The 26,699-nt window shown below is 43.0% G+C and overlaps 1 protein-coding gene across 1 annotated transcript in view; it reads left to right on the forward strand.

The window, feature by feature from the left end:
• Positions 1-26,699, forward strand: part of LOC122794923 (probable ATP-dependent RNA helicase DDX60) — a 2,818,219-nt gene that overhangs the window by 534,632 nt on the left and 2,256,888 nt on the right. The window contains exon 7 of the mRNA XM_044063516.1: positions 23,863-24,015. Coding sequence (XP_043919451.1) covers positions 23,863-24,015 — 153 coding nt within the window. The remainder of the gene's footprint in view (positions 1-23,862; positions 24,016-26,699) is intronic.

Here is a 26,699-nt window from a genome sequence, read left to right on the forward strand (position 1 = left end):
CTTCATCACTTTAATCCAAATCCACTGACAGAGGAAAGAAGAGACCTTCTTCAGCACCGACAGAATCTTCGGAGCTGAAAGAAAAAATGCCAGAATCTTCTGATCCTGTGCAGTTTGTGACTTGGTTGGAGACTTTGGCGCAGATCACTTTGCGTTGGACCTAGCTTCTTCGGCTTCAGTTCTATCTAGTAAGGGTAGAGCAGATCCGTTGATGTTGGATCTAACAACAAGTCCCTTCAAGCCCATTTTCACACCACTGAGGACTCAGTACTCCCTGATGTTTGATCCGCTTCCATTGAGGGTACCATCTCCCTTTTTATCCAGACCAAGGTCCCCATCTGCATTCCCAACCCGTTTGACCAGGAGCCTTACTGAAGAAGATGTGGAACATATAGTGCAGAAGATTTTGTGGGAACAGGGCATCACTAAGTCCCCTTTGGCCTTGACCCTTGCAGTGGCAGGTCTGTCTAAACCATCCACTCACCCTCTTTTTCCTCCTCCTCCGATTTTAGGGCAGGCTCTGGAGTCGATGGATTCAATACACCTGGTGCCCTTCAGCTCTGATCCAAAGATATCCTCTTCCTTGGATCAGACCTTTGCTCAGAACTCTTTGCTTTTTTCAAAACCAGAGGGTTCCCAGAGCCATAGTGAGCCTAACGAACCTTGAGTGAACTTGACTCCCAGGTCTTTGGAGCAGTCTGTGTGCCTCATGGCTTCGGTGAAGGCGAGCTCGGCTCCACCCCTGGTGAACTGTCTTCTGGAGTGGAGGGAACCCCGTCTCAAAAGCATGGCTTGTTGGAGCAGGAGTTGTCATCCATTCAGGAGCTGTCAGCTTTTGAGGCTTTGGAGAGGGCTGTAGCTGCCAATGCATCTAGAAAGTCACCTGCCCCCTCGGATCTGCAATTCCATCAAGATACCCTGCATATATCCTTCTGTTCTGATGCTGCAGTATCATAACAGTAAGGAGATGCTGCTTGCAGTGCCACCGTCTAGCCAGTATACCAAAGTCTTAGTCCAGGAGGGTACGTGTGACGTCAATTATCAGGGCTATAAACCGACATTAGGTATAAAAGTGACATCTGCACGTACCCTCATCAGAATTTTTCTGCTGCACTGATCATCGGATGCCTGTTTGCCACTTCCACTTCTGCATTGTGTTCCTTCAGATGACTGCATTCCAGATCGTTAAAGACCAGATGACCATTTTTGACCATTACAGATAAGTGCCCAGTGGGGTTTTCTTACTTACTGTTTAGACTTACATGTCAGCTAGGAAAGGGAAGTGTGCTTATGGGAGACAAATTCCTCACAAGATCACACACAATAAGTGTGTTTTTTGTCTAGGTGAGGCCCACGACCATACATCCTGTTCAATCTGTAAGTCCTTCGTCCCCAGTACCCTATGTAGCTGATAAGTGGCTTTGAATCTTTATCTTGAGAACCAAAGACTGAGACGCTTGGCATTAGTCATGGAGGGAGGAGTAGGGCCTTCCAACAACCCAACTTGGAAGAAGGCGAAAAAAGTTAGGCCTGAATCCCAGGCTGCTCCTCAGGTATCCGAACAGGCTCTAGAGGTGATTGAAGACCCAGAGTGCATTCAGACGATGGTTACCAAAGCAGGCCCAGGAACCTTAATGAAAGCCAGGGTGCGGGATACCGAAGGTACGTCTGCTGAGGTAATTCAGCCATCAGAGTCTGATGGCGGAGGGGAACTATGGCTTGCATTCTCGGAAGCCCCTGCTCCTCCAATTCATGCTAGGACGATGTCCGCTTCTCTTCTGACTGTTCCTACAACCCACTTGAAAACAGAAATCCAAGCACTCTGAACCCCCACAGGTGCCTGGCAGGGAATTCTTCTCTCAAAGTCTGTTTAAGGCCTTTCAGGCATTACAATCACAGCAACTTCCTCCTGCTCTCACTCCTCAACCAATCCATGTGTCTGAGGAAGAATATTCATCTTCTGAGGAGTCCTTCCCCTGTGAAACACAAATTGAATCCCCCAAGGAATTCATTACTCCAGAAGAGGAGGACTCTATTTCTCCAGAATCCTCAGGAGAAGAATTCAGCTTTGGGGATACTATCTCCCTCATGAAGAAATATTTTAAGTGGCAGGACTCTGAGGTTTCAGAATCCAAGAAAAGGTTTTTTGATCTTTTACAAATGGAACAGTCTTCTCCCTCAGCTGTGCCTCCCTTACTGCCTGCTTTTCAGGATGCCTTCCTAGCTGCTTCACAGTCTCCTGACTCCCAACCCCCACCAGCTAAATGACCTGATTGCTTTTACAGGGTCCCCTAAGACACACAGTTTCTTTACAAAACCCCTCCTGCAGACCCAGGTGTTATAGCTGTTTCTGCAGTTAAGACATCCAGAAAACTACCTTCTACTGCTCTTTATCCAACTGATAAAGACAGTAAATTTATGGACAGGACAGGTAAAAAGGTATACACCTCCTCCACTCTGGCCATTAGGGCCCTGAATTACCAAACCCACATGGCAAGGTATGTACTTGACACCATTTCAAATGCCTCCACCCTTCTGTCTGAGGTTCAGGATTCCCCTATCAGAGCAAAACTAAATTCACTTCTCTCCACAGCATCCCAAGTGACCAGGGACTCTATTAAGTGCAGCTATGATGCTGTGGAAGCTACATCTAAAGCTGCTGCTTCTGGATCAGTGCTTCAACGTTACTCCTAGATACGGCTACAGCCCCTCCCCATGGATGTTCAAACTAAACTTCTGGATGCACCCTTAGACAAGAAATCCCTTTTCGGACAAGCTTCTGCTGAGTTTATGAAATCCCTCCAAGAGAAGGGTAAAGAGTTACAGAACCTCAAACATCTTCTGGTGTCCCTTATTCCTAGATATAATAGAAACTATCCTCAGAAATCCTCCTTTGTAAGAAGGCAATTCTTTAATTCAGCACCACAATCAAAGGGATGTAGACAGCGGAGAAAGACTTCTACTCCCAGATTTCTCTCCAGATCCTCTACCACTCCCTTTCAGAGCCAACCTGACCAGTCCAGGCCTCCTCCACGGTGACTCACCCCTTCTGCATCCAGCAACACCCTTATCCCTTTGACTCACCCTCTCCCTTCCCTCCTGGCGGAGACTTACAACAAAACAATGGGTCCTCTCCATCATCCAGACAGGATAATACATGACTTGGTGGATGCTCCCACCTTTCCAAGGAATTCTCCAACCACCAAAAAACCACATCCACTTGTTCCCACCCATCATTAAACAACTTCTAAATCAAGGCACCATAGAACCGGTGCCCACCCCTCAAAGGAACACAGGTTTTTATTCCAGAATGTTCGTGGTACCAAGGAAAAAGGGTCCTTGGAGACCTATCCTGGATCTATCCTTTCTCAATCTCTTCATCCACGTACCCAGTTTCAAAATGATCACCTTACCTCTTCTCTTGCTTCTAATCCCCTCCCAGGCATTTATGGTAGCTTTAGATCTCAAGGATGCCTAGCTCCACATACCCATTCATCCGGTTCAAAGGAAATTTCCCAGATTTTCAGTACGCTCCTGTCATTTTCAGTTCTCTGCATTGCCCTTTGGTCTATCCACTGCCCCAAGAGTGTTTACAAAGTGTCTAGCCCCCTTCATTGCCCATTGCAGGACCCAGGGTATACAAATATACCCATACCTAGATGACCTACTCATCCTGAATCAAGACCACCAACTCCTACTCCTTCTTCATCTACAACAGATATCGAACACCCTCTCTCTTCTGGGGTTCACGATAAATGTAGAAAATCTCACCTGATTCCCTCACAGGAAATGATTTTCCTGAGATGCAGACTCCGCACAGACTGCATGACAGCCTTCACTCCAGACCAAAGGATTCAGGAACTCTGTCTGTTTTTTAATCAAGTCCTTACCCAAACCACCGTGACAGCTCAGGAATTCCTGAGGCTTTTAGGCCACATGGCATCTCTTATACCCATGCTGCTTTTGCCAAGACTCCACATGCGCAAAATTCAGTGGGTGTTAAAAAACCTATGGACCCAACATTCACAACCCTTGGACTCCCCACTTCCACTTCTCCTATGCCTAAAAAGGGAGATCCACTGGTGGATATCTGCAATGCAGACCTACCCAGGGACCCACCTTCAGATCTCAGCACCACTACAACAGTTATCCACAGATGCTTCAGATCTGGGCTGGGGTACAGTGTTACAAACAAATCAACAACACCTCTCAGTACAAGGAACATGGTCTATTCTAAGGGTAAAAGACCACATCAACATCAAGGAAATGAGAGCCCTGCTGTTAGCCCTTCTAACATTCAAGCCCTCTATCCTGCCAGGAACTCTAAAAGTAATCACAGACAATATGACTGTCCTGTGGTACATAAACAAACAAGGGGGGACCAGGTCCTGCCCACTATTCAGCCTGGCCATCCAGATTTGGAATCTAGCCGTTTCCCACAGGGTTCACTTATTAGCCATATATATCCCCTCAGAAGAGAATGTTATGGCAGACACACTCAGCAGAACCTCAGCCCCCTCTCACGAATGGATGCTTCAGAGAGAGGCTTTCCTAGACTTGATACACAGACGGGGTATTCCACAAGCAGACCTATTTGCCTCCCCAGTCAACAGGCAGATGCCCAACTTCTGCACAAGGAACCCATGTCCACAAGCTTGGAAAGTAGATGCCTTCTCCTTTTCATGGGGGGGATGTACCTGTACACCTTTCCCCCTTCACTCTAATCCAGAAGTCCTCCTAAAAATTCAGAAGGACAAACCAGATATCCTACTGGTGACCTCCTTTTGGCCAAGACAGCATTGGTTTTCCCCTCCTATTTTCTCTAGCCAAGGGCAATCACCACAGGTTATCCTCCACATCAGACCCCCACGGAAACCCAGCCATCCACCGTGAGACCTAAACTTTGTATTAGAGAAGCTAACTACCCCCCTTTGAACCAGCACATTCTGTTTCCCTGAAACTTTGCACATTGAAAACAGTTCTGCTAGTTGCCCTCACATCCTTCAGGAGGGTTTCAGAGATCCAAGCTCTGATGGTCACATCCCCCTACCTTGTTTTCCACAAAGACAGAGTTGTCCTCAGGACTAACCCTTCATTCATGCCCAAGGTAGTTAATGAACTCTTGTTGAATTAATCCATTAACCAACCTGTTTTCTATCCTCATCCACAAAATGCCTCAGAAAGGACCCTGCATTCCCTGGATGTACACAGACAACTTTGATACTACTTAGACAAAACCAAAGATATCACAAAGTCAGATCAGTTATTTATTTCCTTCCATTCAAGAGCCATAGGGAAGGCTGTATCTAAGCAAACCATTGCCTCATGGATCTCTAAGTCCATCTCCTTGTGCTACTCCCACCATGGGAAATCCTTACAAGGCAATGTTAAACCCCATTCTACCAGAGCAGCTGCTTCCTCTACTGCCTTTTTCAAAGGAATAGACTCCTCTTCTATTTTAGAAGCAGCTACTTGGACCTCAGTACACACCTTTACCAAACACTACAAGCTGGACATAGCATCCTGTGCTAGAGCAGGATTTGCCAGGACTATGGTACAGGGTCTCCTTGATCACAGGAACCCTTTCTCCTTCCAGGTTCATACTTAAAGCTCTGGTACTCTCCCTGCTGTTGTGAATACTGCAACATCAGAATAGAAGGACATAGTATATAGTTAGGATGGGTATTCTGGCACCTGAGGTCCCACTGTCAGTGTGGAACATCCTGGTGAGAAGAGTAAGAATAGTTGTGTAAGAACTTACTATAACCTTAGATGTCCTTCTCTTCTATGTTGCAGTATTCAATCCAACCCTCCTACCCCCTGTCTCTTTCCAATTACTATCCCAGGTATCTCCTGAGGGCATATTGCCATCATTTCCCCTGGTCTCTTCTTACACAGCCATCCTACTGCCCTGGGACTGGCCTACATGTAAGTCTAATAGTCTCTGATTAGGACCATCCTGGTCAAACCTCATAGGCACTACTGTATGCAGCAAAACTATTCTGATGAGGGTACGTGCAGACGTCACTTTTATACCTAACATCGGTTTATGGCCCTGGTAACTGATGTCACACGTACCCCCCCCCCAGACTAAGACTTTGGTATACTGGCCAGGCGGTGGTGCTGCAAGCAGCATCTCCCTACTGTTGTGAATACTGAAACATAGAAGAGAAGGACATCCAAGGTTATGGTAAGTTCTTACACAACTATTCTTACTCTTCTCACCAGGATGTTCCACACTGACAGTGGGACCTCAGGTGCCAGAATACCCATCCTGGAACCCCTGCCTCTTTCAATACCTCCCTAGACTACCCAATTGAGGAGGTCCCTATGAAGAGACTTTGCAAGAGGAAACCTTTGGACTCCATGGAGGAGTCAGCCATGGAAGACACTGACCTTGATGAGGGAGAAGAATCCCCACGGTCACCCCCGAGGATGTTTCCTTTTGGGAGAGTCTGGATATTATGAAACAGAGGGGTGTCTGGCAGTCCAGTAATCCTTCACCTGAGGAGTTGATGTACCTGGCAGCCTTTAGTTCCCACCCATCTTCCTCTTGGGTGACACCACCCACAGATGAGCTCATAGGTTTGATCTCTCGGCAGGCATGGGAGACCCTGGATTCCATTGAGCCTATTCCCCAGAGACCAAATAAAATAGACACCGTTCCATCTGACAAGGCCTTCTGGATGAAAGGGGTTGCAATAGATGCCATGGTCATGGCAGCAGCGACCATTCGAGGAGAGTTCAACTATCCATCCTCCTAATAAGGATTCTAGGGACAGTGGATAGATGTAGGAAGTGAGTGTTCTCTTCGATGACCTCTGCCTTGCGGTCACTGAATTATCTTTTGCATTTCACCAGATTACAAATGAATCTTATCAAGGAGCTTTTGGATACCCTTGAAGGAGCAGTAGCTGAGGAAGCAAAAGAGAAGTAGCTTCCCAGTTAGCCATCCTGCATTCTGTAGCAAACACTTCCATGAGGCCTATTGTGCATGCAGCCAAAGGAACGAGTAGAGCAGCAGGTTCCGGCATCTCTCTGAGGAGGTATGGCTGGATGCATCTGTGCAATTTTCCGGAGCCTTTTAAGCCTTCATTTGTCAATGCCTTATTTGAAGGCACATCCCTTTTTGGTCCCAAAGTCAAAGCTACACTATCCAGATGTGAGAAAGAAGGTAAGACCCTTTCTACCTTGGGCATACAGTTTTCTTCTCCTCAGAGACCCTACCCTAAAGGTCAGAGAGGTGGTGGCAGAATGTGGTTCAAAACATCTCAGGGCTCTTACCTGGACACATGTGGAGAATTTTCTGCCATAGGTAGAGGAGGGAACAACAATGGAAGATGCTGCCCTCGCGGCAGTGGAGGCCCGCAGAACCAAGGGTCCTGAGAGTCCTTTTTCAGAAACCCTTTCAACACTCCTGAAAGGAGGCTTGATTGTCCACCTCTGGAGGCAATTGGGGATTGACTATCCCTGCACGTGAGAGCCTGGCAAATGATAACTTTCGATATGTGGTGCAGAGGATAATATCCAGGGGTTACCAAATTCTCTTTTTTCAACAACTCCCTCCCAACAAGAGAATCCTGGATGTTCCACCCAGTCAGAGAGATCAGGCAGGCATTCAAATCCAAAGACTGCTAGAAAAAAAGAGTCATCAAAGAGGTCCCTTGCGATCAGAGAGGATTCAGAACTTACTCAAGGTTCGTTTTTGTTTCTAAAGAAAACAGGGGACTGGAGAACAAACTTGGATCTCAGCAGATTGAACAAGTCAGTTCAACATTGCAAGTTCCAAATGGTCATGGTACAGTCCATACTTCCTTTTCTGGAACAGGACAACTGGATGTGCTGTATAGATCTTCAGGATGCATACTACCATATAAAAATGGACAGACTCTCCAGAAGATATTTACACTTCAGGCTAGGAGCCAGTCACTACCAGTTCAGAGCACTGCCCTTTGGTCTCACCACTACCAGAGTGTTCACAAAATGCATGGTAGTGGTTGCAGCTTACCTGAGATGGCAAGGATTCCAGGTGTTTCCTTATTTAGATGACTGGCTCATATCCGCCTCAACCAGGCATCTACTTATCCGTGCAAGAGGCTCTGTTCTTCAAGTCTGTTCCGTGCTAGACATAACAGTACATTGCCAAAAATCTCATCTGGAGCCTAGTCAAACACTAGAGTTCATAGAAGCTCTACTAGACATCACTCAAATGATTGCAAAACTTCCTCCTCCCAGAATATTAACAATCAGATAAAAAACTTGCAGATTAATCAGGAACAAAAAGGTAGCTGCCCGTCATGTTCTACAGGTGTTAGGATCTATGGCTGCAGCGATTGTGTTGGTTCCGTTAGCCAGGTTTCAAATCTGGATACTGCAATGGCTTATAGCTGCTCAATGGTCAATAATCCACCAACCGATGTCTCACCAAATTCTTATAACAGACACATTCAAAAGGAATCATTCATGGTGGATTCATTCAGGACAGGTGACACAAGGTCAGCCTTTGATTTTTTTCTCAAACACAGGCTATGGTGACCATGGATGCTTCCCAAATAGGGTGGGGAGGGCATTATCTGGTGAAGATGGTCCAAGGAACCTGGTCCACAGACGAGGCCAAACTCCAGATAAACATCTTGGAGATGAGGGCAGTGCTTCTAGCTTTGCAAGCATTTCAAACTACTCTTCCTCTGGGAATGGTAGTGATCCAATCTGACAACATGTCAGTGGTCTGGTACATAAACAAGCAAGGAGGAAAAAGATCATATCCTCTGTGTTGAGAAGCGCTCAGTGTTGCAATGGGAGATCTCATCCAACCGCTTTCTTATAGCAATGCACATTCTAGGAAGATCCAGTGTCATAGCAGACAAGTTGAGCAGAGCCATTCTCATGCCTCACGAGTGTTCCATCAATCAGAACATAGCGGAGAATATTTTCCGCACATGGGGCCAGCCTTTCTGTGACCTCTTTACATCAACTCCCTGAACAACAAATGCAGCAGCTACTTCACCCTAATTCCCCCACCGGGGCAGTCCCTAAGGGATGGTCTAATATACAGCTGGCCTCCTGGTCTATTGTACACTTCCCCCATTCCCTTGATTCTCATATTCCTTCAGAAAGCCAACAGGTTGAAGAGAGCAGTAATCCTCATTTGCCTGTTTTGGCCTCGACAAATCTGATTTCCCTTCCTCTGGCCTCATCTACAGAAGGAACCCTGGATTCTGAAACCTTCCCAGATCTACCGTCACACCCAACAGGAATGCTTCATCCTAACCTTCACAATCTGTAGCTGACAGCTTGATTCCTCCAGTTCTGTTGATTTCCAGACAACCTATGCTCTCCTCACCGGTCCATCATATTTTGATTTCCTCCCATAAGTCATCCTCTAAAAACTCTATAAGAGCAAATGGAAGAGGTTTGTAATTTGGGCTCAACAACAGAATGTGGATCTTCTCATGAACCCTATTCACTCAATTCTAGAATTCTTAGCCCACCTTTTCAGTAAGGGAGCTACTGCTTCTACTATTAAGGTGTAGTTAGCAACCATTTCAAATTTTCACACTGTGATAGACAACTTTTTTCTCATTTCCCACGAACTTTGCAAAGCCTTTTTAAAAGGTCTCATGTAGTTATGGCCTACCCATAAGGATCCTTCTCCCATTAGGACCTTCATTTGGTACTATGTCTCATTGTTGAACTGACTTTTGAGCCTACAGCTACTTGTGATATTAAGTTCCTATCCTGGAAAACTATTTTGTTAGTGGCTATCACTTCTGTGAGAAGGATATCAGAAATTCAGGCACTATCTTCCCAGCTTCCGTATTTGGTTTTTCATAAGGACAGAGTCTCTTTGCATACCAACCCCTCTTTTCTGCCCAAAGTTTTTTCACAATCAAACATTAATCAGACCATACATTTGCCTGTTTTCTTCCCTAACTTCAGCAATAAGGGTGAATATGTCCTGCACTTATTGGATGTTCATAGACAGTTAAATTTATATTTATATAGAACTAAAGAGTTTCAGAAAGCAAGTCAATTATTTATTGCCTTTGCAGACTCTAGAAATGGACTGCCAGTTTCCAAAGTTACCTTGTCAAAATGGCTTTCTCATTGCATTTCCTTCATTTACTCTTCAAAAGGCACGAAACCTTTCAAATCCATTTGAACTCACTCTACTAAGGTGATGGCCACATCTGCTTGTATGGAGGATATTTGTGCAGCAGCCACATGGGCAAACCGTCATACTTTTATCACTCTATCACTCATTACTAATTAGATTTGGTCTCTAGGGGAAGAGCCTCCTTTGGCTCAATGAATCTGAGGAACATTCTGCCGTGAGTCCACCTGGATTAAAGGTAGCTGGGGAATTGGTCCCATATGTGAGGATGAGATGAAAAATTGACAATATCACATAAAAAAGTTATGTACTCACCATTACATTCTACCTGTATTGTTAGGTTTTCATCTCTCTTCACATCCCCTCTCTCCAACCTCCTTCCTTGGGGTTCCAGGTTGAAAGGGAAGAGAATTTCAGATCTTAACTTGTTTTCTCTTATACTCCGAAGTAGTCTCCTTAAAAATCCTTTTGGCATTAAAACTAAATCCAATATTCCATGGTAATTATTCTAGCAAACAAGATCTAAGGTAATGGGGAGAGATGCATTGTGCATAAGGGGAGGTATCCAAGAGCTTTTTGGTTGCCATGAACTTAGTAACGGCCGAGTTGGAGCTGATGGATTGGATCCAGACCCATATGTGAGGAGAGATGAAAAATCGACAATAAAGATGGAATATTATGGTATGTATATAACTTCTTTTTTATTGAAAGCCCTCAAACAAAAAAAAAAACCCAATAACCCCCTAAAACCTATTAACTTAATACTAACACACAAAACTATGTTCATCTTGAAATATTGAAGTTTTACCCCCCTAATAGGAATAAATGTCCCAAACTGACAGCCACACTCACAGACGTGAGTTAACCTAACAAAAAGGTTAGCCATGCTAAGAAGCATGGTGCAACCTGTTCTTCTATCAAGTGCTAACTGGTGTTGTCTTATATTTATAGCTCTCCCTGCTGGGAAATTCCCCCTGAAGTCTTTCGGAGAAGAATGTCTCCTAGCCAGTTTCTTTTCATTTTCCTCCCAGCCAATCACTCTCCATCAGACTATAACAAATTTCTCTTTATCAAATTGTCTCCATGGAGACATGATAACCAGACAGTCATTTTTTTCTTTATCAAATTGTTTACATGGAGACATGAGGACCAGATACAGAATTGCTACAAAGCATACATTCATTTGCTAGAAAAAGCCTCATAATATTCAATATTCTTTTTAATTTGTTTTCACTTAAAACTTGTTACTAAATCAATCTAAGGTCCTTAATCCAGTCATTCCCCCATGCTCCTTTAACGAGGCTTTTTTTTACATTGCAGTGCCTATATTTCTTAAAACTGAATGAGAAGAAAGAAAGAGGAAGGGAGAAAGAAAATAAAAAAAAGAATAGCTGTACCTGTTTACAGTATCCGTTATACTTAAAAATAACTGAGAAGACTTTACTTTATAACATGCAAAGAAAACCATGCACCACAAAAATAGCACTATTAAGAAATATTTTTTTTCTTTACTTACAGTTAACTTTCTCCCCTCTTCCCCTCCTCAAAGCATTTTTCTGAACATTAAGGACACAAAGTAGGACATATGCTTTAGAGCCCCCACAAGTCCAACAAATTCTGAAAAAGTCCAATATTTCCAGATTTCCTTGTTCTGTCATATTTTATGAATATAATTATTACACTGTAATACCACATTAAATTACTGGTTTTATTACTGTTCATTTCTATCTTCCAGCTCCTATCTCATTTCCAACGTATTTTCCATTCATCTAGTCAACTCTCGTGCTTCCTTCCTTCTCTCCAACATTTTCTTTTGAAACATTTGAAAAGGTTTCACAGGTACAGTCTCTCTGGTCTTTATTACCAGAAGAACAAGAAGAAGAAACTCCTTCTGTTTCACAGATCACTTTTTGTTGGACAAACTTTTGTATTTCCTCCTTAGCATGTACTTTATCAAAAAATTATTTTGTCCCTCCAGGGAAGAATACCTAGAAGACAGGTGGGTAAAGCAGTTTGAATCTTACACCTGCATCTCAACATTCCCTGAATAGCAGAATAAATTTACTCCTCTTCTGCCTGGTGTACAGAGTAATCATTCTCCACAAACACTCTGCTGTCTCCCACTTTTAGTACTTTGTCCTTCTTCCACACTGTTGTAACAATCAACTCCTTCTGCTGATAGAATTGCATCTTTACTATTGAAGGTGTAGGTTGCTTTCTCATAGCCAGGTTTGGAACATACGCATAATGTGCCCTTTCAGCTAACAACTTCTGCTGTGGAATACCAGTCCAGCTGCTTATTTGTGCTTTCATAAAATTAATGCAGTCTCTTCTTTTCAACTTATCTGGTATAGCTGAAAATCTCATGTTTACCCTACGTGCTCTGTCTTCTAATTCTGTTATTTTTTTGAAACATCTGTTCCTGAGCTCAGCCTTTTCTTCATTTCAACCTCTTATTTCTGCAGCTTTATCATCTCATCGTAATATATGTTTAAAGTTTCTTCAATTTTTTTTAGCCTTTTGTTGTTTGAGTTTATTTTAACCAGGCCTGTGTGCTGTTGTCTTATATCTTCCTATAGGTTATTGGAAGTTATGTCTGGAGGTTGCATTGCTTTTTGCTGAACAGCTGTAGAACTTTCCCCAGTCAGTGTTTCTTCCTCACTTTTTATATCTGATTTTTTCCAGGTCCACTGTATTTCTTTTTTCCTGGTATCAAGGCAGTAAACTGATTAGCCAGTTACTGAAATTTACCAGTAAGCACAAGACTACTGGCCTTCTCTGCTGACTTTATGTTTTCACTCTGGGAGAGCTAGAATTAAGCTGTTACTCAATGTGCAGCCATCTTGGACGTCCCGTATAAATAACACCCGTATTAATACAGTTAAAACTATTTTGTATTACAGATTTGTTAATCCTATGCAGTGGTGAAACAAACCTACAAATGTCATAGTGCTGCATGTTTCTGTGTGCCTGCAGTGAATTTGTGACAGCCACGTCACTGCAAATGAGTTTCTCTTTAGCCAGATACCCCCAACCATATGAACCACAGAGAAATGTCTCACAGCCTAAAGTCCTGATTTACTTGACCTGCTAATTTTTGCTTCCCAAATCACTAAGCAGTCCATTAAGTATGCTTATGATGCAGTTCATGGACTTCCAGGGCTACTGCTACCGGAACAGTTATGCACAGAAATGCTTGGATGAGACTGCAGAATTTCTGTGAGGTTGTGAAGGCTCAGCTATTAAATCTCCCAATTGATACAAGATCTTCTACATGGAAATTCTTTATCTGAGGTCTTTAACAAGCTGGAGGAGAAGGGAAAGTTGATGCAGGGAGTCAAGCAACTGTTTTTGCTGACTATTCCCAAGTACTAAAGAAATTAGTCTTCTAACCTTAGCCATTTTTTTTCTTTTGAAAGCTATTTCCATGTATACATCAAACATCTTCCAAGCAACAGTAAAATTAAAATGGCAGGGTGGGACAAAAAATAAGAGAGAGATATTAAGAACACTTCTTTCAAAAGTAAAAATGACTATCTCTGTGCCTTTTAATCCCCTCCCCCCTTGAAAGACAATTTTTCTGGATGCCTTTATCTCCAGAAACAGATGCTTGAGTTCTAAAAAAAAAAATAATTCAGCATGGTTAGAAACTTCATTGGGCATCCTATCCTATTCAAGATGTGGTCCTTATTCTTCCATGGAACCATATTCATCTTTTCCCTCACATTCTTTCAGATCTGTTGTCTCAGGGATTGATATAGCCAGTTCCTAATTCCCAACAAGAAATTGCAGGTGGCCAAGACCTGCGAGTAAAGCCCTCATCCAAGGGAATAAAGCAATGTAGGGGTAACTTACCTTACCAAATCCTAGTGTCCAGATCGTGAAACTAGGAGAAAGAGCCAAAGCATGAGTTCAAAAAGCCAATGTCCATTTTGGCTCAATTTGTCAACTCAAAACAAGTACCCCTGTGTAGATACCATGTGCAAATCATGTTTCAAAATATTTGATTTGCTAAAAAATACAGCAAAGGCACCAGAAAATGCTATGAGCAAAATCAGCATATGCATGCACTCAGATAATTAGGTGGAATGCTCTCCTTAAATCTCAGTTCAGTTATAAGCAAACAAAAACAACCAAAACCTTAATTTTCAGTTTGGGTATGAGAAAAATAAACAAGCAACATGCAGTTGGTTACAAGCCAGGCACTCCGAAGTCAGTTGTTCAGATGGCATCAGGAAGAGATCAGGAAGACACTCTCAATCCAATAGAAACTTCAGTTCAAGAAGACTTTATTGATAGCATCCAGGCACTGCTTAGTGGTTCTGAAATAGCAGTGTTGAAAACAGGGTTTTTGTTGCCATGTGTATGGGAGTGTCATTTACAGGTAACCAATCAAGGTGCATGGGTATGTAGAGGGCTGGAGCCTTTATTCCAGTCAAATGTGACATTAAGATGGTACCTGCCGCATGGTTTTGATTCGTTGTGTAAAAGTAACAGTTAAGCCAATGAAATCAAAAGGGAAGAACTCCTCATTTAAATATTATGTAACATGCCATGTACCTAATGTTCTGCCTTTTGATACATTGTGTAATAGTAACAGTTAAGCCAATCAAATCAACAGGGAACAATTCATTTAAATATTGTGTAAGCCTGTAAATGATGTTTTGCACCAAACATTTGTGGCACTTTCTATATTCTTCATCAAAGATGTTAAAAATGCTAGTAAATAATTAGAAACTTAAAAAATAGTAAAAAGAGCCTTAAAAAAACATATAAGAACTAAACTAGAACAGTTCCATAGAAAAATAAGTGGATATAAACAGATAATAATAAGCGTCAGAACAGTTTTTGAAGCAGTGTCCAACTTTAAGAAGAGAGATGCTGGACTGGATGAAAAGTAAAACCTCTAATAGCCCTTATTAGGAAGAATACACAGTAAACAATTAGAAAAAACTCAGTCAGATAGTGATGTGAGAGAAAAACCCTTGCCACATGTAACCAGCATAAAAAAAACAGATGGCAAGCCACTCTGCACCCCCCCAGACCCCCTGCTAATTATGTATACTAACTCTGACATCACACAGTCCCCAGGGAAAGGGAATATTCCCTCAGCCAGGGACTGTTAGTCAGGCACAACTGTCAACCTTCTCTGTGTGTCAACCTTTTGCAGTTGATGTTCTTGCTTCCGACATTGTGGTGTGTTGATCTAGTAAGGTAGGACCATAGATAGATACACACACACACATATATATATATATATATATATATATATATATATATATATATATTTTTTTTTTTTTTAATTTATTTATATATACGGAGAGAGAGAGAGATAGACACATAGATATAGATGCACAGATAGAGGGATATGGACAAATATATAGATGTATATATAGGTAGACAGATAGGCAGGTATTCAGTCAGACATTTTATCGGCTTGTTGAATATTGACCAGCCATGTTACAGTTCACAAAGGCAGAAGCTATCTAAACTCTGACATTGCTGATTGAAAGGTGTCTGTAATCAGCTGTAAGAGATCATAGTACAGTGGGGATTGGGGCTATACCCCTTTCTCACTGTTGTGCGATATTGGAGTTGGTTTGTATGAAGTTGTGATGGGTGTGGTTGTTGTAGCAGTGGTTTGAGCATGTAAAAATAAATGATCTGACGTACTTTACTTCATTTGGTCTTCAACCTGTGGGTACCGGATCTGTATTGGATGCAAGCCGGCAAATTCACTAGCATCTGCTCCAAGCTCCTCCCCTTACCTATAATACACCTCCACTACCTTTCAACCCCCAGATCTCATTTGCCGTGGCTTGGCTGAATCATTGTGATCTCCCGAGCTCCGACTTAGTGAGTGGGTTACTTGCTTATTAAGCAGTATTTTCTTAATTTTTTTGAGTGTTAGTTGATTAGTGTAGGTTCCCTCTCCTCCTCCCCTCGCTGGTGCATCGTGTGTTAGGGTTTTTCTGTAGTTTTTCTGTGGTAGTTTATTAGAGTGTGTTGCCCCTCCCCCCCTCAGTGTTCTGTGTGCCTTGAGTGTGTGATGAGTGGGTCTGAGTGGGAAATAGGTATTTTTTCCTCTTTTGTGTGCTTTTTTCTTCTGTAGAGACATGGCTGACCCCAAGCCTGTCTTCAAGAGGTGCACTGAGTGTGGCCACAAGTTGTCACCAGCCAATGGCCACACTCTTTGCATTATGTGCTTGGGCGTAGCACATTTGAGTACTGACTGCACTATTTGCCTGGGTTTTAACCCATGTGCTACTAAGGATAGGAAGGCTAAGTTGGCCCTAAAAGGCCTTTTACTCACTTCTGAGGCAGCTGCCTCTTCCACTGCTTCAGTCACAGTGGCTGCCGTGGCCACCTCTCCTTCCTCTCTTGCCCTTGCTTCAACTTCCTCCCAGGCTGGGACTCAACTTCCCATTTCTAAGCCTGTGGAAGTGAAGCATAAAAGGGGCAGAGAGAAGGAGAGAGAGCATAAATCAGAGAAGCATAAAGCAGAGAAATGCAAGAGGTCTCTGGACCTTTCTTCTACTCCCTCCAGAAGTCAGGCTAGGATCTGTGACTCCTCTCAGCTCCAATCTCTGAGATTTTCCTCGGAACCAAAGGACACACGACCACCATCTAGGGCCTCGGTTCCTTGACCCGCCAGGTCAGAGTCCGTGGCCTTGTCGAGATCCACCCGTAGCTTATCTGAAGTTGACATTGATAAAATGATGAGGAGGTTCATTTGTACTCAGATCCAGATGAGAGTCTTGCCAGCCCCCTCTCCCTCTCGAGGTGGGAGCTCGCTTCCCTTTTTCACACCAATTTCACCTTCTCCAATCTGTCCACCAGGTTTGGAGTACTCGGATCCAAGGATGGCCTTAGTCAGGGGATCGGCACTGATGGTACCTTTCTCCTCGATGCCGGCAGCTGCCTGGAGTGTGTCGGATCCAACCAGTTTGTATCCGAGTGTCTCTCAGAGCCAGAGCCTGGATGTTGGATCCAAGAGAGCATAAAGCAGAGAAACGCAAGAGGTCTCTGGACCTTTCTTTTACTCCCGCCAGAAGTCAGGCTAGGATCCGTGACTCCCCTCAGCTCCAATCTCTGAGATTTTCCCCATAGCCAGAGGAGCCATGACCACCATCTAGGGCCTTGGTTCCTTGACCCGCCAGGTCGGAGTCCGTGGGTTGACATGGATAAAATGATGAGGAGGTTCATTTGTACTCAGATCCAGATGAGAGTCTTGCCAGCCCCCTCTCCCTCTGGAGGGGGGGAGCTCGCTTTCTTTTTTCACACCAATTTCTCCTTCTCCAATCTGTCCACCGGGTTTGGAGTACTCAGATCAGAGGATGGCCTTAGTCAGGGGGTCGGCACTGACGGTACCTTTCTCCTCGATCTCAGCAGCTGCCCGGAGCGTGTTGGATCCAACCAGTTCGGATCCAAGTGTCTCTCGGAGCTGGAGCCTGGATGTTGGATCCGAGGGAGTGGAATTTTTTTCATCAGCTCTGGCGTTGTCGGGCCACGTTCCTTCCCTCGGAGCTCCATCCACTTCGGGCCCAGCTCCAATTCTCACGTCAGATCCGGGGAGAGCAGTTTCCTTAATAGTACCTCAGGAGGCTCATTCTCCCTCGATGTTCGACGTGGTAGAAAGGGTTCTCTCCACTGGATCAAGACCCTTGACTTTTTCCTCAGATTCCGCCCCGACTCCCTCAGTTCTATCTACAAATCCCATCATTTTACCAGAGGGACAGCCCGTGCTCGAGGAGCCCCAGGCAGTTCCCCGTGAGGAACAAGTGGCTTGTGAGTCCCCCCCCCTGGAGAGCCCCACCAGAGACGTGCCTCGCAAGCATATGTGTAAGAGGAGGCACTTGGACTTCCCCAAGTCCCTCACCGAGGACGCGGATTTGGATGATGGGGAAGGTTCCCCCACGTCACCTCCCGAGGATGTCTCCTTTGGAGACATCATGGAAATCCTAAGCCAGCAGGGAGGTTGGTCCACCCCCAAACCTTCTAAAGAATCAATGTTCCTGGAGGCTTTTGGCATGGGCCCATCTACTTCCTGGGTGTCCTCTCCTGCAGATCCCCTGGTGGACCTGGTCACCTCATGGGTCTGGAAGGAGCCGGACACCAGGGAACAAATCCCAAAACATCCAGATAAGATCTTGAGTCCACTTTCAGATAGAGCAGCATGGAGCAAGGGTTCTCCAGTAGACACTATGGTGGTAGCAGCAGCCACTAAAAAGGAACTAGCCCAACAGAGTTCCTCGGTTCATCCCCCGACCGAGAGTTTTGGATGATGGACTGCTTAGGAAAGTGGGTTTATGCATCAGCGACCTTTTCCATCAGGGAGCTGAACTACCTGGTCCACGTCATGAGAATACAGCACGACCTGGTCAAGGGACTAGCTGAGATAGAGACACATTCTCCATGAGGATGTCCACTTTAAAAGCAGTCTCCAATGCGTCCATGTGACTCCTTTCACATGCCACTGAAGGAGTAGCTAAGGTGGCTGGGTCCAGCATGTCCATGAGGCACAATGCCTGGCTCAGACTATGTCAGTTTTTGGAACCTTTCAAGGCGTCCTTTGCCAATGCCCTTTATGACGGGTCTACTCTTTTGGTAAGACCATCAAAGAGACTTTGGTCCAGTGTGAGATAGACAGGAAGACACTGTCTGCCGTCGGAATCCGCTTCTCGAACCCTCAAAGATCCTTTTCCCAGAATCAGAGAGGGCAAAAGAAGATGTGGTTCCGAAAGTCACAGTATTCCCGGGACACTCAGGGCTTTTCTTCTCCAAGAGGCAGAGGGGGACAGGATAGATGCCAGCCCAGAGGCAGAGGAGTCAGAGGAATTTTGGGTCTTGAGGACTGTTCTCGGACAGGCCCAAACAGCAGTCCTGAGGGGTTGCCCGACTGCTCTTCTCAGGAGGCATTCAGGGGTCGATTGTCGTTGCACCTGGTGGCATGGGAGTCCATACCATCAGACCACTGGGTGCTTCAGATCATATCCAGAGGATACTCTATCCCCTTTGTGGTTCATCCCAAACTTACCAAACACCTCCCATACATACCACCCATGCAAAGGGAGGCAGCAGCACCGGAAACCTCCAAGCTGCTAGAGAAACATGCCATCGAACCCATCCCCCAAGATCAGTCCACGGACTTCTTTGGTGCCAGAGAAAATGGGGGATTTAAGGTCCATTCTGGACCTATCTACCCTGAATCTGTCAGTTGCCAAAGAAAAATTCCAGATGGTCACATTACTGTTCATCATGCCGTACCTTCAAGAGAGTGACTGGATGTGCCCGTTAGACCTCCAGGATGCCTACTATCACATAAAGATGCACAGAAGCTCCAGGGTGTTCCTCTGCTTCTGGCTAGGAGTCAAACATTACCAATTTCAAGCCCTACCCTTTGATCTCACCACAGCCCCCAGGGTGTTCACCAAAGTGATGGCGGTAGTAGCAGCTCACCTGAGGCTTCAGGCGATTCAGGTCTATCCATACCTGGACTATTGGCTCCTCAGTGCTCCCACCAGGGGTCTACTTTCTCAAACCAGGAATTACTCCTTAAAGCTTGCTCTTCACTTGGGGATTACAATCAATGCATCCAAATCACTTCTAAATCCTGTCCAGGTGATAGACTACATTGGGGCATATATAGACACACTACAGTGCAAAATCTTCTTGACCATGGAGAGAGTGCGAAACCTGAGGATGCATGATTTCCTGATCTACCGTTCTCATCTTCCCTCAGCGGAATAGGTGCTGAGGGCCCTAGGTTCTATAGCAGCGTCCATAACACTTCTTCAGTGTGCCCTGTTACACATGTGAGTACTACAGTGGACTCTAGTGGTGCAATGGTCCCTGTTGGATCTTCCATTATCATATCCAATACACCTCAGTTGAGTCTGCAGGTCGTCTCTTCTGTGGTGGATGTACTCTCCAGAAATCTTGGAGGGACTACCTTTTTTTCCAGCCCCTGTCCAAGCCACAGTGACCACGGATGCCTCCCATCTTGGGTGGGGAGGCATTGTTTGGGAAGGACAGTCCAAGGCCTGTGGTCCTCTATTGAGACCAGTTTGCATATAAATGTTCTGGAGATGAGGGCGGTCCTTTTGGCATTGCAGGCCCTTCATGCCTTTCTTCCTCTAGGAACCATTGCAATTCAATCAGACAACATGTCAGTGGTCTGATATGTCAACAAACCTGGAGGGACCAGATCTTACCCCCTTTATTGCAAGGCCATGAGAGTGTGGGAATGGGTGATCTCCACTGGTCACTTTTTCATAGCAACGCACATTCCGGAACGGTCCAGCATTCTAGCGGACAGGTTAGGTTGGACTATTCTGATGCCTTACGAGTGGTCTCTGAATCATTCAGTAGCGGAGCAGATCTTTCTGGAGTGGGGTCAGCCTTGCTTCGATCTCTTTGCATCTCCTTCCAACGCAAAGTGCAGCGAGTTCTTCGCTCTGAACCCCCAGCTGGGAGAGTCCCCCAGAGATGCTCTATTCCATGCTTGGCCTCCCGGTCCTCTGTATGTTTACCCTCCAGTACCTCTTATTCCGAGGTTTCTACAGAGAGCTTGTCAACTGGGAAGCAAAGTGATCCTCATTGCCCCATTTTGGCCCCGCCAGGTATGGTTTCCCTTCCTTTGGTCTCATCTTCTGGCTCCGCCTTGGATCTTAGATCACATTCAGGATCTTATTTCACACCCCTCAGAGGTTTCTCATCTGAACCTGGACAGTTTGAAGCTCACAGCTTGGCTGCTCCAGTTCCCCTGATTGCTAGGACTCCTGGATTATCCTCTTCAGTCAGGTCTATTCTAGTGGCATCTCATAAGTCTTCCACCAGAAAGATTTACTGCAGCAAATGGAAACATTTTTCCTTTTGGGGCTCTCAAAGGGGTTTAGATCCTTTCACAGCTCCTATTTCTGCCATTCTTGACTCCCAAGCCAATATTTTTCAAGGAGCAAGCTCTCCTACTATCAAAGTTCAATTAGCTGCCATCTCTCATTTTCACATGGGTGAGAATTCTGCCTCTCTGGCCTCTTCCAGACTATGTAAAGCCTTTTTTTAAAGGTATTTTCCTATTATGCCGCCCGGTCAAGGATCCTGTTCCTCCTTGGGACCTTACTATGGTTCTTCAAGCTTTAGTCGCTCCACTATTTGAACCTGCTGCAACCATAGATCTTAAGTTTTTGTCTTGCAAAACAGCATTTCTAGTTGCTATCACCACTGCCGAAAGGGTTTCAGAACTGCAAGCTTTGTCTATTAAAGTTCCATATATGATTTTCCATAAAGATAGGTTTTCCCTTTGGACCAGTCCATCCTTTCTTCCCAAGGTTGCATTATAAGTTAAGATCAATCAGACCATTAACTTACCTGTTTTCTTCCTAAATTTGCTAACAAAATGGAATACAGACTCCCACCTGTTGTTCATAGACAGTTATGATTTTATTTACACAGGACTAAAAACTTTCGTAAATCTGATCAGTTGTGTCCTTCTCTAAACCCTTTTTGGGTAAACCTATCTCCAAGGTCACTGTTGCTAGGTGGATTTCTTTGTGCATCCTTCAGGTCTATAAGGATAAAGGTTTGTCTCCTCCTGGTCAGGTGAAATCTCATTCCACTAGGTCAATGGCTACTTCTGCAGCCTTTTGGTCTAGAGTCTCATAGGACGATATTTGTTCTGCAGCTACTTGGTCCTGATCTCATACCATTATGTCTCACTACAAATTAGATTTGACTTCTAGAAGGAGAGCATCCTTTGGTTCCGCGGTGCTCCAGAATATCCTTCCATGAGGGCCACCCAGGAGTTTAGTAGCTGGGGACTCTGTCCCACAGGTTGAAGACCAAATGAATTAAACTACTTCAGATAAAGAAGTAATGTACTCACCATAACGTTCCATCTGAGTAGTTCTACTTCATTTGTCTTCAACTATCTCCCCTCCTTCCCCTGACCTTATCATATGGACAGCCTGTTGGCTGCAGTTTTAGGTCAAAGTATTCTTTCAGGTTGGGTTCTCAGTATAAGTGGCAGCAAACTCAATCTGGGGGTTGGAAGGTAGTGGAGGTGTATTATGGGTAAGGGGAGGAGCTTGGAGCAGATGCTAGTGAATTTGCTGGCTTGGATCCGATATGGATCCAGTACCTACAGGTTGAAGACAAATGAAGTAGAACTACTCAGATGGAACGTTATGGTGAGTACATATCTTCTCTTTTTTTTTACTGCAAGTGGGTTTTTTGGCTTGTGTGGTTTTGGGTGTTACTGTTTGAATGTATGTGGTGTGAGAATGTGTGTGTGTGTGTGTGTGTGTGTGTGTGTGTGTGTGTGTGTGTGTGTGTGTGTGTGTGTGTGTGTGTGTGTTTCGATTTTAGTATGGAGCATGTGTGACTGAGTGCCTTTCAACTGAGTGTGCTGAGTCTTGGACATGTGTGGTAGTTTGAGATGAGATGAATATTTAGTTGATTTTATTTCATCAACTTTTATAGTCATATATATCGGCATCAACACCCTTTCTCATTTAGTATATGGGGTCAGGGTGTCACATCACCAGTGACCATCCTCGACCATCTTCTAGAACCTATGTTCACATTGAATGGTGGCTAACCCTGCTGCAGTCTTTCTTTCTGTACCACACAGACACACATGCCTACATGAGCACATATCACTACTTCGGCCAATTTAGAGTGTCCATTTCACCTAGTGCATGTCCTTGGAATGTGTGAAGAAACCAGTACACTCATAGAAAACCCACGCTAACACAGAGAGTCCGTGTGTGTGTGTGTGTGTGTGTGTGTGTGTGTGTGTGTGTGTGTGTGTGTGTGTGTGTGTGTGTGTGTGTGCGCATGCATAAATAGATAGATAAATAGATATATCAATAACAGAAAACACCAACACATGCAGATAAAGCAAGGCATCCAGTCCACACCTTTGATAACACACAGACCAGTGTTTTTATATTTGCACATGTGTGGTGACATTTTAGTTGGTCACATTTGCTTTTGTCATGGCTAGATTTGAATTCACTAGTTGTCAGTGGTATAGTTGATCAAATTGTACTATAACCAAATTACATCTCTTTGACTATAGGATAATTCCTTTTTGTTTCCCTTTCTTTGCAATTGTGTGAATGCTGAGTTAGTATGTATAAATTACAGATGTGTGTGGCCAGAAACGCACATAAAATGGGGTACATACCGTTGATCAACAGCACTTTTATCGAGTGCTGAAATGAGCTAAACATTTGCTGATCCTTCGTAGAGGTAATTTTTTTTATTTTTGCAGAGGAGAAAGCCCCTTAGAATCCCCTCATTCCCCAAACAAATATACCTACTCTGAAGCTGCAGGTTAGTGGAAAAAAAAGGAAAACTCCACTGTCAGATTCATATTCATTGCTGTAGTCTTTCTGAATCAATACAGCTGGCAGAACACATCCCTGCATTACATCACTGTGTTCTGTAGTATAGCTACCTATCTGTTGTTTACTTGGTCTTTGCTTTTATGTATGGAAAGGAAGCCATGGCTCTTTGAGATTTGTTGATTAACAAAAAGAAAGAGACATAGTGGAAGGAAGGAGGGCAGAAGAGTTACCAATGTAGAAGTAGGAAAATTATTCAGAACATTTCATAGAGTATGAGCACCTTTCCATAAATTCAAAAATTAAACTACAGAGAGTTATTAGTTCTTACAGATTTATAGCATTACATTATAACCTGCTGTTTACATTTATTTTGCATTTTTTTCTGCAATATTTCAGGAAAACACACTGAGTTTTGAGGAAGCAGTTGACTTGTGCAAACTATACTGCCTGCATACCGCTCTCCTACTTCATTTACCGTTATCAAAACGAGCACGGAATCTTTCTGAAAATGGAAAATGGGAGGATGATGTTTCAAAATTACTTGAAATGGTAAGACTAGGTTGGTTATACATACTTTACAATTCATGTTGGTAAGCATTTTGAAAAAGTTTTACTCAGTTTCCTTGAAGCCATGTCCAACTGGAACCTTAGCTACCAGAAAGCTAGGAAATTGTTTCTAATCAGGATTGTATGCTATTACTGGGAGTCCTGATCTTCTGATTGTGAAAATGAAGAGTTAGTGGCTCCTAGAAACAGTTTAATAGGTCTATGCAATCGATTATGATTTTGTAGCAGTACTCATATTAGACCTTTATGACCATCTAGTTTTTCCTGCCAGCAATGAGTTCATGAATTGCTTTGGTCATGATTATGAAGTGCATTTTATAGCAAGTTTGGTGTTTGATTATTTGTTGCCTGAAAAAAGACCTGGTATGTTTCATGTGCCCATAAACTTTCTTTTTGTATCTGCTACTTAAATGTTTGTGGTTAGCGTATAATTTATTTTACAGGCTAATTTCAAAAAATAACTTTTTATTTAACTGAATACAGTTTTCAGTGACTTTTGTGTTTATATATATATATGTATATATATATATATATATATATATATATATATATATATATATTCACTTTATAACATCGAAATACTGAAATGTCGAATTTCGGTATCTCGAAGCTATAAAGTCGAATGAAATAGCGAACGTTCATAATCGTAAATTTCACATATGTCGAATATATGTCGAATTCGCGGTTATGAAGTTACGCTATGTAATGTCCGGGTTTGTGTTTTGGTGGTGCGCGGTGCCGTGTGTGGATGTAGGTGTTATGTCAGGTAAGTGAGTGTTTTGTAAGGGTTTTGAGTGGGAGTTAGAGTGTGTGTGAGGGATTGGAGAATGTGCGTGTGTGAGTGAGCTTTTGTGTTGTGTTTGTGCCATCTCTGAGTTAGTATATATAAGTAGGGGGGTGTGGGGGCACAGCCCCATTATTGAGGTGCAGGGGCTTGCCCCCTTGCTTATGTGTGTGTGAGTTGTGTATGTGTGTTTTTTTTTTGTTTATGTTGTGATGTGGGTGTTGTGTTGTATGTTTAGTGTAGTGTGTGCGGTGTTTTCGGTTATGTGGTTTCGCGGTTTTTGTTTGTCGGTGTTTTGTGGATTCGGTTTTATAGTCTCGAGATACTGAAATTCGATATTTCAGCATTTCGAGGTTATAGAGTGAATCCATATATATATATATATGTATATGTACCTGTTTAAAGTATTGTTAGTTTTCATTTATTCTTCTACCTGACTTTTTCATTGCAGACAGTGATGTTTGTACTTATCCGTCCTTTTTCTATTAAAGGTATGATTAGATAGCCATCCAAGGTTATTGCTTTAGTTTTCATTTGGCTTATTTTTGTTGTATGTCCTTAATGAACAACTATGTTACCAAAACAGACCTGCTTAGTAACTTACTCCAGGCCATCTAGCTGCTGAGCAGTTCAAAGTCAGCTATATGCATACAGAGTCCAGTCCACAAGAATGTTTTTGTCTTATTACTATTTATTAATTGTATGGCTTATGGTCAGTACATGTAATAGAGTGGTAAACATCTTAATGGCATTTGATTCATAGTTATTTATTTTTTACTTAACTACCTTTGTCGACTGGGTATGTTCTACTTAGCCTGTGATCTATACACATGCAAATGAGAAATTTGACCAGGTGACCAAGGAAAGAAACGGTTTATGTGAAAGCAACAAAGAACAAAGAATTTTTTTTGAAACTGGAGAATTTTCTTTGGAAATTGTCATTGGATATTTTGACAGTTAACAGTCATATAAAGTATATAAAGCAGTTAAAAGGAATTTACGTAAGTAAATGTTGTAAGGAAGATGAAACGAGTATTTTTTGCAATGCACCAGAATTAGACATTTTTGCAACTTTTTTAAATTTGCTACTGAAAGAAAAAGTGAATGAAATTACACCAGGTATGATCACTAATGGTTAGTGTAACAATATAAAGACACAAGATAAAACATATTTTGACAATGTTAAGTTGTATGTGATTTTTATAGTCAGGGAGATATGGGATAATCTGTGCAATTAAAAGTATGTCAATATAGAAATGTTAGAAAAAATGAATTCTGGTTATGGCAGGGAAATTAGTGAAAATTATATATGTATATATATATATATATATATATATATATATATATATATATATATATATATATATATATATATATATATATATATATATATATATATATATAGTGTGTGTGTGTATGTGTGTGTGTGTGTGTGTGTACAGATATGTAAATAGTTGTATATATGTTATGAAAATATTTAGAATGTTATTGCTGATGTTCTTTTAAGATGGCTAGTATAACATTTACCTTTCCCATATCCTTTCTGATAAGTGCCATCAGTTCTTATTGAGAATCAGTTTAATATCTCATATGTGCTGTAAATCAGTGAGAATTGTGAATATCAAGTGATGTGGGTGAGCTTCTGTATGGTCTTCTTGACCATAAGCTACTATGATGAAACTTTATAAATTCAAGCATCTGGTACAGAAATAGTCTTTCAATCTTCTGAGCACCAGAGACATATTTCTCTAGCAGTTAAGATACTGTTTATGCTAAAACTGTAAGGTATGCAGTTGTCAAGGCATGTCTGATTTTGTTAAATCTCATAACTTCTGAGAATTTTCAGAAAGTCTGCCCATAAAATACTGTCTGTTTTAGACTC

Source organism: Protopterus annectens, chromosome 2.part1 (assembly GCF_019279795.1).
Source record: "Protopterus annectens isolate FY-2018-M chromosome 2.part1, PAN1.0, whole genome shotgun sequence".
Taxonomy (NCBI): Eukaryota; Metazoa; Chordata; order Ceratodontiformes; family Protopteridae; genus Protopterus; species Protopterus annectens.